The sequence below is a fragment of the Ciconia boyciana genome, chromosome 7, assembly GCF_034638445.1.
Source record: "Ciconia boyciana chromosome 7, ASM3463844v1, whole genome shotgun sequence".
In the NCBI taxonomy this organism is placed as follows: Eukaryota; Metazoa; Chordata; class Aves; order Ciconiiformes; family Ciconiidae; genus Ciconia; species Ciconia boyciana.
Genome location: NC_132940.1, coordinates 33,915,263 through 33,931,756, shown reverse-complemented (window position 1 = coordinate 33,931,756; position 16,494 = coordinate 33,915,263). Strand labels below are relative to the sequence as shown.

The 16,494-nt window shown below is 39.4% G+C and overlaps 1 protein-coding gene across 3 annotated transcripts in view; it reads right to left on the bottom strand.

The window, feature by feature from the left end:
• Positions 1 to 415: 415 nt before the first annotated feature.
• SWT1 (SWT1 RNA endoribonuclease homolog) overlaps positions 416 to 16,494 on the bottom strand; it is a 42,097-nt gene continuing 26,018 nt past the window's right edge. For all 3 annotated transcript variants that reach the window (XM_072867758.1, XM_072867757.1, XM_072867759.1), the window contains 3 exons: positions 10,730 to 10,796; positions 8,571 to 8,635; positions 416 to 1,944 (listed from right to left, as the gene is read on the bottom strand). In XM_072867758.1, coding sequence (XP_072723859.1) covers positions 1,839 to 1,944; positions 8,571 to 8,635; positions 10,730 to 10,796 — 238 coding nt within the window. In that variant the 3' untranslated portion in view covers positions 416 to 1,838. The remainder of the gene's footprint in view (positions 1,945 to 8,570; positions 8,636 to 10,729; positions 10,797 to 16,494) is intronic.

Below are 16,494 nucleotides of genomic sequence, written 5' to 3'. Positions count from 1 at the left end.
CTGTTATGAAAAGAAACACCCAATACTGTTGTAAGAAACTTGATCTGCTCCTTCAGCTGTGTTCCTCTGCATTACTCAAGTAGCTTTAGGAAATGAAGCCACTAGCTTGCTGTTAAGTTCAGCTGTGCCCAGTCACAGTCTTAGCTTACTGCTTTGATTCACATCTTCATAAGCTGTAGCTGTCTGATCCCAATACTCGTGACAGCCCTCTGCTACAGCTCTTTTCACACCCCATAACACAAGGTAGTCCTGCTGAAGCAGGGCATGAGCAGACAACTACACCTCTATCCTGGAGTAGGAAAACATCAGACCAAAGAAACATACTGATTATTCTGAGCTGTAAAGCTGGGTGCATTTGAACAGGGAGAGTCAGTATGAGAAAATATAAAGTAGTTGTCTTAATTGGCATCAGCTGTCTTCCCCTAGAGTGTATCAAAAGATGGAAGCTCAGACACATCACATGCTTAAGTTGAGCCAGCTTCCTAGATTTACAATATGAATTGCCGACATCAGTTTATTTGAGCGTAACACACTTATCCCACAGCTGTGAGATAACTTGAATGGAAATAGCCCTTAAAATGAATCTTGCTCTGACAGTAACTCTACCAACCCACTTCTCTCTGACTTTCAAGTGGCTGGGGGCAAGAACTGCATTAAACTTGATCCACAGTAATCGGGCAAAGTGAAAATAGAGCTGTTCAAAGAAACTGCCATGTAGAATTAACTGCCATTTACTGTAACAATAAATTAGATTTTTACAATAAAGATTTTACAAATCCATCCAAAAGTTAATATCAAAATAAACACTTCTAGTGCTTTACCAGTCATCTCATCTCTGTACAAATACATACATAGAAGAGGTAGCTTTCAAGGCCACAGCAGCATTGAAAATGGCTTTTAGAAAGTTTCATGGACTTAAAGCGGTTTTGGAAAGCAACAAACTGTACATTCAGATAGAGATGTCACCCAGAGAGCAGAGATGGGACAAGTCATGGAGGATAACCCACAGAGGGAAAGCCGCTCATGCCTTTGCAAGAGAAGGTGGCAAAAGAGGATGATGAGGAGCTTTCCAAAAGAGTGTTGCTAGCAGGCTTCCACTGTATGAAGATTAAGTAGATATTTTAACAAAGGCAAAACATCCCTTTGCTCTGAAAAGAGGTTCAGGACAAACACACCTGCATGAGGTTGGGGTTTTTTTTTTTGTTTGGTTTTTTTTTTTTTTAGAAAAGTGAGCATCAATCCATTTCTTTCCCCATTCTATATCCTCTTCAGCCTTATATAGCTCACTACATAGGATACATACATTGCACCTACATTTCATTCCTTCACATCCGTAGGGGTAGCAAGCACCACGGGTATCTGGCTTTGTATTCAGCTGCTTTCCCTTCAGTTCTTTCAGATCCCCAGGTGTCACAATATATTCTTTTTTCTCTCTTGTCACTTCTCAACTATCAGCAAAACAAATGCCTTACATGGGTTTTTCCTGTACAACCACTAACAGACCTAGCTTCTAACACAAATGTTTGGAATTTAGAACAGCAGCCCAGCACATCTGCTGCACACCAAACCAGCTGTATCAAGCCAGAGCCCCTCACTTGCGACAGAAAATTCTATTAGCTTGCGATTCTTTGCAGAAATTCAGATATTTAATGTACGTACGCAACTAGCTTGTTTTTTTTCTTCAGCTCAAATATAAAACAGCACCATCGAGAAAAAAGAAGGCAGAATTTTGGTTCCTGGAATATTTCCCTCACATACGCCAGAGGAGTTGTTAGACTTCGTTTGGACAACAAAAAAGCAGGGGGTGAACACTGCAGCTCCAAGCCTTGACCTAAGCATCACAGCCAGCCCCTGTTCTTGGCTTCTCTGTCAACCGAGGCATGACACTGCTTAATAGTGTGCTCCAGCTGGGCCAGCTGGCAACATCCAACTTCTAACCTTGCCCTAGGGAAGAGAAGATACAAAGGTTATCAAGACACAATGAACCCATTTTATAGACAGGAATCTTTCTGTATATTCCTTTAAAATAAAATTCAAAGGGATTCTAATGCCATGCTTTAACTCTGTCAAAAACAGAGAATACTCAGTATCTCTGGAAATCCAGACATAGTTCTATCTTTATAGCAAAAGATGGAGTTTATTACAGAGCTGGCTTACCACTGCTGTATCCTGCAATGACATCTTTAAAAAGGAACAATCCAAGAGCCACACAGCAAACATTACTTCAGTCTTCTCAACCCAAAACTGAGCCTTCAACTAATATAAAATGTTACTGGTTTTTATTGAATGTGTTTAAGCTGCAAGTCAACTATACATTTCGTATAGGTTTATGTGTTGCAGATAGATAGAAACAAGTTCTAGCCACAGTTGCAACACGGTCAGAGACTGATTTTAGGCTTCTGGGATAATCTGACTTCCATCTGCAGCTAGTCCTGTTCCTCTTGCACTTGCCTGACACCTGTAATTTTTCTGATAATCTGTGGAGTGTCACCAATCAGAGACAACATAGTACAAGCTTATGCTCCTACAAGTTAAACATTGTTCAAATTAGCTACTCATAAAGGAACTTACGGTCACATATTCAATATGGGACACCTGCACTGAGAAAAAAGCACTATACGAAACATTTTTTTGGAACAAAAGCGTGCATTTACAGTAACCACAGCGATTCCTGTTTTGGACCATATGGCAGGCTGACAAATGGTGTCGAATGTTTAAACAGCAGCCACTCTAGTTCAACACATGAAAAACCTTTCGAATTTTAATGTTCTTCTGAAAAAGAGCGAAACAAAGCCTCCATCCCTCAGAGTGCTTTAACAAATGTTGGCGAAACGACCAGATCCATGATGTTGTTTCCCCATGTCTAGTTTCATAAAAATCACGTGCAGACACTGAACCACTGCAGGTCTGCTGCACTTTTATTTGCTCACACAGTTTGACCAGTCTTCCCTGCACAGTCTGCCTTTTTCCCAGCTGTAAAATTGACAAAATACCTGCTCCTGTTTTTCTATTTGAACTTGGAATTAGATGGTAAAATTGGTTAAATGGTAAACAGCAAGGAAAAAAAAAATCCAAAAAGAAATCCATTTCTATACTTAAGCTAGAGTATTTTACAAACACATTTGCTATTGCACTTGGGGAGAAAAAATAAATAAAACAACCAGAGATAAGGCTGCTGAAGTTAAGAGTTTAAAAAAATTACCTCATGCATACATAAAAATTGTTATTTTAAACAATTAGCACAGAATTTTATGTTCTTGCCTGTACAAGCATGACATGCAAGAGATGCAAAAATCCCCCTTCACCCCCCTGGGGAAAAGAGGACATGCTCTGCCCCTAGTATTGTGCACCCCTCCTGTCTACACACACCCTCACAACAGCCCCTCAGCACGAGGTACTGATGAAACAGCAACTGCTCTACACATTATCTGCTGAGTGGTTTCTGCAGGCTCTTCTCTGGTATTTGCAACCAAACGTAACCTCCGAGGAGGAGCAGCTAGTAGGAATTATTTGTTGCTTTCCTACTAGGAAAGTGGCTATGAAGCTTGAAACCAGTTGTTCTGACTCAAAATACAATTTAATACAATCTCTAACTAAAAACGGATATGGCAGAAGACAAACTATGCAGTTGTGATGTGTATAATCAAAAAGGCAATTCCATAAAACCCAAGAATTAGCAGTGACTTTTGCTCTAAAGCTGCTAAAATCAAGGACTTTATACAAACACCTTAAAACAGCCAAACCACAACTCAGTGAACAGGCAGAGCTCCTTTTTACTTTTTGCTTTTCATTGTGTTATGTAAAGGTAGTTTTAAAAAATAATCAGCGTTGAAAGGTCACTTATATCAGGTTTCTTGACAGAATGGGGATTTTGGAAGGTTGAATTCAAACGTCTTTCATATATTTACATATAATGTATTTACACACAAAATAAATCTCTTGACTACACCGATTTACTATTCAGACTTTTGTTTCAAAAGAGGAATCTAAACGTAGTTACACAGAAAACATTCCGTAACTTTGGTTTTCCAAAAGACACTTTCTCAAAAGACCATTTAAAAGGTACTCCTCAAAAAAAAAAAGAGGAAAAAAAGCCAGGTTAAGTCACATGAGTGCAGCCTGAGGGCTACCGGACCAGCCTCTGAAATATTTTTTTTTTCTATGCTGAGCACAAATGTACACACATTATTTTCTTTATGCCTGTATCTATGCAGATTTATATCCAACAGCCAGATTTGGTTTTTTTTTTCCACTCTATCAACTTCTTTAAAAAAAAATATATATTTTTTTAAATACAATTCAAATTAAGGGATGCTTTTAAAAGTACGCACCATACCCTTCCCAGTATTTTTTGCTCTCACAAGTAACATAAACTTGGCAGATCAGCCCAACAGAGCAGGAGATGAATCCTATCACAAAGAGGAGTCTAAATGTATAGCATTTCTCTGGCAATAACCTATAGCACTGGCACAGCTACTCTGACAACATCCATCCTCCTGACGAACAAGCACCATTCATCAGCTACAAACTGCGCCTTGACTCAGTTTCGACACTGGTGAGTGAGGCACTAGGGGCAGCCAATAGTAAGTACACAGTGTACTTACTCAGGCTATCAGTCAAGTCTCTGTACAGAATGAGAGCGAACATCGGGATGCCTCAGCAGTACAAGTTATAAACCTTCTGCAGCAGTGAGTGCCTTGACAGTTTTCAGGAAGAGCTCTTAAAAACCAGTGCAGAAAAATATATTGGCTGAGACATGAGTATTTCATTACCCTCATCTCAATTAAAATTTTCCCTACATCATTCTAGTCACCACTGAGTAACTGTTAAAATGGTAAATAGTATTTATAGTACTACATGCAGACTTTTATACCCGAGAACAGTGCAATAGGTTAATTGAAATATAGTTACTACAGTAACTAGAAATAATGTTAAACAGGTCAAGAGAGATTATTTCTGCACCCTCAAAAACAGAATGGTGGATACTGGAACATGGATAACTTCCATGAAATGCATGACACCAGTGTGGGACACCCAGCTGTGCCAGGCTGGCAGAAAGGGACATGCAGGGCACTGAAAATTACTGTCAAGAAACAGGAAAAGGGGTAAGGTTTGCAAATGATGCCCTTAGTACTCCCTGAGGGTATCCGCCAGGCAGTCTTGCGCTTGATCAGCACAGACTGTGTATCAGGACAATAATCCAAACCATTGCTCTGACCACACCACACACAAAATCTGGCCCCACGGTTGGGAGGACGAGCGGAGGCAAGGGCTGCTCTCCTGGGATAGTGGGGGAACGCCTGGCTGGAGGGATCGAGCACACTGGTATCGTTATGACGGTGCCCATTCCAGAGGCATCGGCATCTTCCCAACCCCTGCCTAATGCAGTCATATCCACCTCCTTTGACAGTTTACTGCAAGGTAGATGCAACCAGGTGGAAAAGCAAGAAGAGCAGTGTGAAAGTAACACTTAGCTTTCAAGCGTGCTACTTAGATGTTCAGGCCTCCAAACAATGATTTTTCTTAGTTCAGACAAGATCATAGGCTTGCAAAACAAAGCCTGAATAATTCTTTCTACCACTACCCTTTACATCAAATTGTCGTTTATTAAATGATACAAACTGCTCACTGCTCAACAGTGAAAATTCAAAAGCCTTAGAAAGTACTAAACAGGTAACTAAGTCTTCACATTAGCTGCTAGCCATAAAAAATACAGTGACCTCTCTGAAATTCTTCTTGCAATCCAGCAACCCTACTGGCTGCAGCGCACGCTTGAATGGGAAGGGAGGGAGGAAGAAACGAGGGCTTTAACTAAATCTCCCTCGATCTACTTAATTCTGCAGCTCAGGACTGTGGCATGTTCCCACTATTCAGAAGGGAAAAACTTCATTCCAGTTAAGAAAGATTCACTAGGCTAGGATTTTCGTAAGCCCACTTTATCAGGTCTGAAGAATCTGTACCGAGGAAGAAATCAGCGGCCAGGCCTGCCCTTTGCTACTTTTGTATAATGCCATGTCCTCCCTCGCAGGCTACTGCCTCGACCCCTAACAGCAATGTTAACTGTGACTGATCTAACTCAGTACAGTGGACAGTTTTTGCCTTGTTACAGGGCTTTGCTCCCACCACATCTCAGTCTCTACCAACATAAGGACAGGGGACATGTAGAAGCAAGGGGGGGGGGGGGGGGGGGGCAGAACCCCACTGGAAAAGGAGAAGTCTTAGGTCAACACTACTCAGATAGATGAGAGGAAGCTGGAATCTACCAGGTAACTAGCAGGCAAGTTCAGAAAAAAAATAAAAAAAAAAATCACCTAAGAGTTTCTGATGGAAAAACTTATTTTGTAAATTTGTTGAAGATGCAAAAAATAGTTACAGTGGATCTCCGGGGCAGGGTCAGTCTTTTTGTTCCATTTATATCCTAAAGTTCTGGACCCTAGTCCTTGGCTAGCATCTTCTAAAGGCTACTGTGAGATACCAAAGCCTATAGTACCACTTAGGGATATGAAAGCAGTAAGAATTGTGCACGTGGCTTTGGCTATTTAGCTCCAAGTAGTCCTTTTCCTTCTCCAGATAAGGAGAAACCCTTTGGATCAAAATTTCAAGACGAGAGCATCTTTGGTGTATCCTGAAAAAGGAACAGTCAGAGTACAAATATTCTAGACAGGAATTTATCTCCCGAAGAATTCAGAGCCTAGGTTGAAGTAAAAACATTTGCTGGTAATTGAGGCAAGGGGAAACACTTTGTTCAGCGTGTTTCTGCCAAAGCACAAGTAATTCAGCCTGCTTTAAAGCAGTCTCCTTTCTCGTGCCTTAACTCTTGGAACATCTCTTTCTAATTGAGTGGTTTTAAAACCTTATTTAACATCTCTGCTTTATTGGGTGGAGTAATATTTTATTTCAATTCTGTAATACCGAATAGGTTCATTCCTGTAATAACAGAGAACAACAATTAGACATAAGAAGTACTTTGAAAATCTGTGGATTGAATTTATAGCAACAAATCTTAATCTTTGCTTCGTTTGCTTTAAATGTTTTCAAAGGACATAACTTATATGTAAGAAACATGTCACCCTTGCCCTGTACTGCTCATCCAGAAAATTAAAGTTCTGGTGAGAACATTTCTGTTGGCCAGGAAATATACTGTGGCATGCAGAATTCATGACAGTAGTCCAAGTTTTCAGGCTTTCTGATACAATATGGACCTAGGGGACACCTTTCAAACATCAAGAAACTGCAGTTCCCTTGCTACCCATAGCACAATACCAAAGGCTGTATGTACACTGTAGATTTTATACAGACAATGATGGAGATGCCCACAAATGTTTGAAAATGTGAGAACTACAGAAGTCCTGGTCACCAAACCAAGACAGTTAAGCTTCTAAACTACTTTTCTCTACTTATACATAGACTGAATCTCTCCCTCCCTGCATAACTTTTCTCCACTGACCTAGCAATTTCACAGAAGATTTAGGAAATCCGTATCAATACAGGCAAAAGAAAAGATTTTTAGAATAATTTGCCTACTCAGATTAAAATAATCTGCAAGCCTTTTACACAGCTGATGGAACCATGCTTCATAGCCTGGCAAGTTACAGCTAATTCATACCCATGTAACAGGAACATCAAATAAAATATTTACCTGTCTTTTATTATCCACTTAAGATTTATTTTAAAAAATTACAGCATTTTAAAAACTTCACAGAACCTGGATTTACAAGCCCTCAGTTACACAAATTCAGAAAAAAATTCTTTTATGAGCCAGAAACTTTACAGCAGAGAACTGTAAGACTTGCATGACACTCATGTTTAGATTAAGGTTTCCAAGGCCTTTAACTCGGCTGTACAACAGAACATTTATTTTCCTATGACTGAACTGTAAAAAACCCTCCTAAAATGGAAACGGTACTTGGAATATTAAGTCTGTTTCTCCTTTTTTTCGAACTGTACTAACAAACGGCTTAGTAAAATACAATGGCTTAATTTATGACTTTAATAACGATGGCCACAATTAAGCACAGCAACTGCAGATATGCCCAGTTTTCATGGTACAGTTCAACTACCTGAATTGCCTTGAGAATCGCAGGATTTTTCCTCTGCTCATTTAAGCAAAGTTCTCATAATAACGAGTTCTGTTACAAGAAATACCTCACCAAACCAGAATTTCAGTTATAATCAAATTCATTTAAATACAGTCTCATGCTCTAACCTACCTTACAATGAATGCTGACCTATACTGGCTCTGTCTGCCACTAAGCCGTGAATTCAAAACTGGTAGAGGAAAGAAGGACCAACATCTCACCTCAAAGTCAAACAGCTGAAAATCACTGTGTAGATGCTAATGGCTCATCTTTAATTTAATTTCTGTCCTCTCCTACTCTGTTGTAATAGCAGGTTATTAAAAAAAAAGGGGAAAAAAAAGAAAATGTCCCCATTCATCTTCCCTATGCCCCTCCTACAATGGTGATTTTTTTTATTTATCCAAATGATTTCTCTTATGGTACTTTGGTTAATACAGTACATGCTAAAATGCTGTCTCAAAATCCATCTGATGTGGTCAGTAATTGGCTTACCGATACATCTCTTGTGAAACACACTCATAAAGCTCCTCAGCAGTGAATTTTATACTGTTATTTATCTAAAACAAAGAACAAAGAATTAACATAGTAATTTACCAAGTATCACATATCAATTAAAATTATACAGCTGGTATAACAGATATGGTTAATGCATTACCTAACAGGCTCTGAAGTTGAGACAGTACATAAAAAAGTCATGCTATATATTGTAAAATCAAATATTACAAATTAACAATCATGATTGTATATAATGGGAGTGATAGATATCACTCCAGCTCCCTTTTCTAACAATTTCTGCACAAATCTAAAAGACCTTAAATAATTCTTCTTCCCCTCTTAATTTACCCTACAGTTCTATAGCAAATGAGTAAGTTCTGACTCACGTTAATTCCATAAATATAGCCACCCTATATACAGAGGCCCAAAACCCAAATATATTTTCCTGTATAGGAGAGGATGGCAAATCTGAAATATGTAATATACTGTATTGGGTTTGTGTGGCAAGGTTTTGGTAGCGGAGGGGACTACAGGGGTGGCTTCTGTGAGAAGCTGCTAGACGCTTCCCCCATGTCCAACAGAGCCAATGCCAGCCAGCTCCAAGACGGACCCGCTGCTGGCCAAGGCCAAGCCCATCAGCAACGGTGCTAGCACCCTTAGGATAACATATTTAAAGAGGTGGAAAAAAACCTGCGCAACTGCAGCCAGAGAGAGGAGTGAGAATATGTGAGAGGAACAGCTCTGCAAACACCAAGGTTAGTGAAGAAGGAGGGGGAGGAGGTGCTCCAGGCGCCGGAGCAGAGATTTTCCTGCAGCCTGTGAGGCTGCAGGTGAGGCAGCCTCATGGCAGACCATGGTGAGGCAGGCTGTCCCCCTGCAGCCCATGGAGGTTAATGGTGGAGCAGATATCCACCTGCAGCCCGTGGAGGACCCCACGCCGGAGCAGGTGGATACCCGAAGGAGGCTGTGACCCTGTGGGAAGCTCACACTGGCACAGGCTCCTGGCAGGACCTGCGGACCCATGGAGAGAGGAGCCCACGCTGGAGCAGGTTTGCTGGCAGGACTTGTGACCCTGTGGAAGGGACCCATGCTGGAGCAGTCTGTTCCTGATGGACCGCACCCCATGGAAGGGACTCAAGCTGGAGCAGCTCGTGAAGAACTGTAGCCTGTGGGAAGGACTCACGCTGGAGAAGTTTGTGGAGGACTGTGTCCCATGGGAGGGACCCCACACTGGAGCAGGGGAAGAGTGTGAGGAGTCCTCCCCCTGAGGAGGAAGGAGCAGCAGAGACAACCTGTGATGAACTGACCGCAACCCCCATTCCCCATCCCCTTGCGCCACTGAGGGGGAGGAGGTAGAGAAAATTGGGAGTAAAGTTAAGCCTAGGAAAAAGGGAGAGGTGTGGGGGAAGGTGTTTTAAGATTTAGTTTTTATTTCTCATTACCCTACTCTGATTTGATTGGCAATAAATTAAACTAATTTCCCCAAGTCAAGTCTGTTTTGCCCGTGACAGTAATTGGTGAATGATCTCTCCCTGTCCTTATCTCGACCCACGAGCCTTTCATTGTATTTTCTCTCCCCTGTCCAGCTGAGGAGGGCAGTGATAGAGAAGCTTTGGTGGGCACCTGGTGTCCGGCCAGGGTCAACCCACAACATACACTAAATGGAAAAATACCTCTATTCTACTCCAAACATTCATTTCAATTTCTCTTCTTAAAGTCTTTCAGCACAAATCAGTTAAAACTTCATGAATAACTGGTAATTTCAATTTATCTTTTTTTCTCTGAACTGCAGACAATATTCTCCATAGAACTACCTAATGCAATGCACTCGCTTGCTCTCTTCTTAAATTATTAGGTCAGGGATGTTTTGGTAACTTCAGCTTCAAGGCTTTTTACTCTCGACGGTGAGTCTTTCAGCACAAATGTGCACTAAGGAAGTCACACAAGCAACTCAAACACTGGTAGAGATTTAAATAACTTTTGGTAGGTACCAATCAAAAATACATTTTTATGTCCAACACCTAATAAAAAAGAGCAAATCTTCAAAATTCTAGCTTAGTGGAAACACAATGATGAGACAGCTAACCTCATAACTACTTTAAATAAAAAACAGTAACAGAAGCGTATCTGACAAAACATTGAAGAAAACTTCATACCTCGTTGCTTATGAGGAAGTTATAGAGGGTCCAAATATCTTGGAAACTACTGGTTGGGGTCAAAATTCTGAAAAAGAAAAGTTTGGGGATTTTTTTAAGCAAATATAAAAGGATTCTATGGAAGAGTTAGAATACTCAGAAGTGCTTCATGAAAAAAAAATCTAATTACTTTCTTTAAACAAAAAGAAAATTCTGGTCTTTGAAGAATTTTCGCTTCCACCCATCCCTTTCCACTCCCCTAAAATAATTAAATGATCTTATTATTTCTGTAACAACTTTCTATGAAGGTTTTTCTTAATTAAAAACTCAACTGATGTTTTTATGAGCAATTAATTTCGCTATGTAGATGGGAAGAAAACCAGCAATAATTAAAAGCCTTTTGTTTCACATAAGCAAAGCCTGCTGTATTAATGTGGAGCAACAGAAAAGTGACACACAATACAAAACTTTCCCACACTAGCTAAAGCTTTAACTGATTCCCTCCAGTATTCTAATGCACAGCTCAAACGCTACAATTTACATACCATTGTTGCTACTTCTAATAATAACCAATTCCCACCCAATATTGGGAAGTGAAAATAGAGTTTGACAGCTGAAGAGACGTGTCTTTATGAAGAACTGTATATCACGTGAAATACTGGTATTATATTTAGCCATGAATACACACAGCAGCCAGCGACATTTCAGTCTTCCCCAAAATCTAGTCCTTGTTCACCACATTACAAGCAGAGATAGAGCTTGTAATGTTCACCACGTTACAAGCACCCGCAGAAGAAAGCGTCAGCTTTGGTCCCTCTGTAAGGTGTTGTGAAGTTCTGAGAGACGTACACCCTTTTCCACAAGGCTCCAAAAATGATCCAATAAGGAAGTGATTCTCTCAAAAATTAATTCTCCTAATCTATTTAAGCAGATATAATTCAGTTATACCTCAGTGTAACTTAATTTGCATTCACTACGAAAAAATGGAACCCTCCTAAACATTACAAAATGTACATTAAAAACTACATTAAAAACCATATAACAGTTTACATATATTAAGAAATACTGATAAAATTCTGCCTTATGTCAAGTTTTAAGTATGTAAATAATTATTAAGAAAATTATTGTATTTGGGGGAAAAAAAGAATTGAAAAAATCTTATTTTTGGGAAGCTCTATTTACTTTCCCATGGGAAAGTGCCCAAATTTTCCCCTCCCTCCCCTTGCAAGCTGTAAGCCTTTATAAATGAATTAATTAGGAATTGAAAAAAACAGAAAACTAACAGAATACGTTAAAAATCCCAGTTAAAAAAGACACTGTATTTTAAACAGGCTGGAAGACCGTGACACACCACAGGATTTATCATAACTAGTTAAGTCTGCTGCTTATTTTCATCATGATTTTACATAGGAATTATCACTGTTACAAAAATTAGTCACACATTCTTTCCCCCTTTGTAAGAAGATACACACAGAATTTTTTTCTTAAACTAAAACACTTAACCTGCCAACTAAAAGTCAGCAAGAGAACCAATTGGCTAGTTTTCCTAAAAATACCTTGAAGCCTTCAACTGCTACCTCCCTGAGAAAGCTATCAGCTTTGACAGCATAAAACCCCGGCAGAGACAATTTGGCAAAAATCCTTGGAAGCGCTGGGAATCTTGGCAGCTTGGACCGCATCGCAGCTAAGATTCCCACCGACCAGGTCCATGGAGCCATTAGCCAGCAACCCTTTCTGCATGGGACAGTGCATCAGCTTTAGCTATCGCATCAGTCATCTGCAATATAAATACATGAGTATACCAGAGCCTGGGAAAGTGTGATTTCTATTGCCGATTATTTTTGTACCATTCTGCCTTCTGTTTCATGCAAAAAGGAGGAAATCTTGCATGTTTGTTTTCATAAAATGGAATGCGGAACCATACAAAACATAAAAGGTAAGATATTACTAATAACTTCACCTGAAAGCCATTACATATTGCCACACAGTATGTTGGGGCAAATATTTCATATTTTTCCTGCTGCGCCAAGGGCACGTATGGAAGGGTGTAGGATAAGTAAGACTGCAGCCACAGCTGAGCTGCTGGTGGGAAACCCATAGGAAGGATGGAGGGTGGGGGGGAAAGGGCAACTGGTGAGAGAAAGACTTGTATTAATTATGGGCTTCTGGATTTTGTGGAAGAAAAATGTATGTATGAGCTACAAAAAGGTGAAGGAAGAGACTGAGAGCAGAGTGGAAGGCAGCATTAAATGGTGCTGCCTTTCTCTTTGACTACACGGCATCTCCACATGGCTCTTTATGTTCATCTGACTTCTCACTTCCCAGGGCAGAGAAGTGGCTCGAAACTTCAAGTTTCACTCCATCATTCTTAGCAAGGCTACATTTAAAGAAAACCAGTTTGAAAGTAATTTTCAAAGCAATATTAGACTGTAATTCCAAGGTCATTTTTAGACCCCTGGTTTTGCACAGATCTTTAATTGTACTGTGAGTGTGAAAGCAGCCAACATGCCACCCACATTTCCCTCCCTTTCACAAACATAACACCATGAAAGCACCAGCATCACATATACTGCATTTGATCTTTTCTCACTGAAGGGAGCACTTTTCAACGACCACTAGAGAATCTGAATCTTGACACCAGTTAGGAAGCTGCAGACTTAAAAATTATTCCATTGATGTTTCCTAGACTATGCACTTCAGACAGCCAACAAGGTAACCCTCACCACTCTTCATATTCATTTCTTGTCAGGACATCAAATTGGAAAACATACTTATTTTTGTACTGGTGACCAAAGCATACTAGCAAACAGCTAACATTATTGGTCTAGCTCACTAAGTTACCAGACCCCAGGCAGATGTACAAACAGGCTGTGCTTCCAGTTCTTTGGAAAAAAAACGAAGTAAAATGTGTAAATAAGCACGCAAGTAACTTAATGTTAAATCCCATAACTTATTTTATGGCGTTTGCTTGGATTATGACAACAATTGCTTCTGCATTTATAACATGAAATGCAAAGTCTGACATTTGGCTCAAAGCTTTACAACATCTTCAAATAAAATACATTTGTTGTTTTCAAGGAACAACCATTGCTACACACAGAGTACTGAAAATAAGTTGGTGAGAGAAGAGCTTGCACAGTAACTTCCCCCACAAATTCTTAATAGGTCAGCATTCATAAAACATGCTTATTACTGTTTTCAACTAACTAGGAACTGGAATAAAAACCCCAGTCTTGGAATATATTTTTCTGTAGAAAATTGTAACACATTCCTGTCTGCAGGGTAATGATTTCACACCACCGCTGCTGTCTCCTGGTTTTAATCGTTTTATGTTCCTTTCATCTCCTGTAGCCACCATTTTGTATTATGGAAAACAGAAATTTTAAGAGAATATGTACATCTGGACATGTTTGTATGTACATCGACTCTGCATCTATTACTTCATTAAATCAAGCTGATCTCGTTTTCATCAAAATTTCTCAGTGAAAAAAGTCTGCTTCAGCTACAGAACTATGTCTAGAGAACACCCTCTAAATTAAGAATACATGAAGCAAATGGTCTCTTACGTAAAACTCTTGTAATGAGCAATCTGAATCTCAGTATTGTGAACACTGCAATATTTAACCACTGCTTTATCTTCTCTCTCAACATGACATCAAATGCATTTCAAAAGCAGAAGCTGGAAAGCCATTGAATCACTTTTGCCTTTCCTATCAGGATAGCCATGCAAAACCAAACTACAAACAACCCGATGTTATGTGCTTCAACTTTTAATTAATCCAAACATCATGCTCTGAGCAGGTGTTGGCAAGGATGCTGGGTGACATGAAAGTTAGATTGCCATTAAAATGCAATTTGTTGATCAAGCTAAAAAATACAGTATGGTTCTGTGCAGTTTTCTGAAAATATGTAGTACGTGAGGTAGAGAAGAGTATGTCATAGGAAGACACAAAAAGTGACTATGGGTAACAGCTACAAAATGGAGGGTGCAAGATATGATAATCAAAAATGGAAATGGATAGGAAGTAGATCACAATGTGGCTCCTCACTTGTGCATAGAGATGACCTGGGAAACAAGCAAAGCCTATGTGGAAAGGATCAGAAAATTAACTTATCAAATAGAAGGAAAAAAAAAACAACCCACAAAACAATCTGGCAGTGAAAGCAGGTCAGCCTGCCAGCTGCTCACAAACACTAAAATCCTGGGCAATGACAAGTAAAGCGTACGGATAAGAGTCATATGAGACTACATGGTAATCACTCTCACATCTGGCCAAACCTCTGTACCTCAGTATTTGCCACACTGAGCCATTTGTCTTTAACAGTTCTATGTAATTGCCTGTGGTGTAAGACTTATAGGACTGTCGTAAAGCATTAACCAATTCAATAAATCCATGCAGTCAATCAAAAAAGCATATGACTTAATTGTATAAAAGTCAACTTAACCCATTAAAATCCCCGTTTAGCCTCACTGTCATAAGATCAGGGAAGCAAAAAAGATGAGAAATGGAAAAACAAAACTTCTATGCAGCTTATTAACAATTCCTCATGACACTGCACTGCAATAAGGGACTCAAAATGGTGTTACAACAATCAACGCATGCCAGAGTTTTGTTCAACATCAACTTATTGGGAAATTAAGGGTATTTTTCCCAAAAGAAAGTCAAGCTCATGCTTTCTTATATTGTGGAAGTACTTCAGATGTCAGATCCTAGGACCACTTTGTCTAGATGCCTATTCCCTAGCTTCACAAGGTCAGAAAGGACCATGGCTTTTACAACACTAACTCATTTATTTAAACTTTTCTGCTTTTTAGACATGCTTAAAGGCAATAAGGCTTAAGGAGCTGCCACAGCATCACCTCTGCCCTGCACCTTGTTAAGCGCTGGCCAATTTCAGCTGTATTTGACAGAGGCAGAGGTCTTGAAACTTTTTAATTTCTTACAGCTCTCATTAAAATAGGCAGAAGGGTGAAGGACAAATTTGGACCCTGGCAGCAGAAAAAACTGTAGGTTAAGTTAAAATGTAATAGGAGATGGCAAAGAATCCATGTAGGAAAGAAAACACTACAACTAGGAGAAAACCTTTTATCAGATACTGCATGTTAACTATATCAGACATGATAATTAAACTAAAGGCTCATCTTCCTGTAGTATTGTATCTTCAGAAATGCTATTACTGATGTAAAGTGGTTTTTTTCTTAGTACAAGGGGATGTTTCTGCATTAGTGCTGACCCCTGGGGAGGGACATTTCTACAACTACATATCTCTCTGCAAGATGCCTTGGGGCTCATCCAACCATAGTCCTGCTTTCAGCTGGGCCAATCTGACTGTGTGTGGTCAAAATGCTCCACAGAGTTAATCCCAAAATATTCCATTCAGTGATCAGTTCTGATACAGTAATGCTTTGTTCCACTACTGAAAAGATCTTAAAAAATTATATTTTTAATTTACAAATGTTTATGGAGTCCTTGTCCAAACAAACAATATCATTGGGAATTTGAGAGAAATTCCATGTAGATAATATATTAGAAAAGCAGAATTCAGGTTCCTTACTACAGTAACAAACAGATAAATATTTTTACAGCTGACACTGTATTAGTATAAATATTTATGAGTAATGTATCTAAGAGTACATGCTGTAAATTGTGAGTGATTTTAAAGTTGGCATGTGAACAAAACAATTATTTCTTAGCAAATAGATGAAAAAAAATCAAACTAGAAATAACTATATCAATTCACCAAAGACTAAACTTTCTTCTTCTTTTCTGTTAACAAGAATTTCT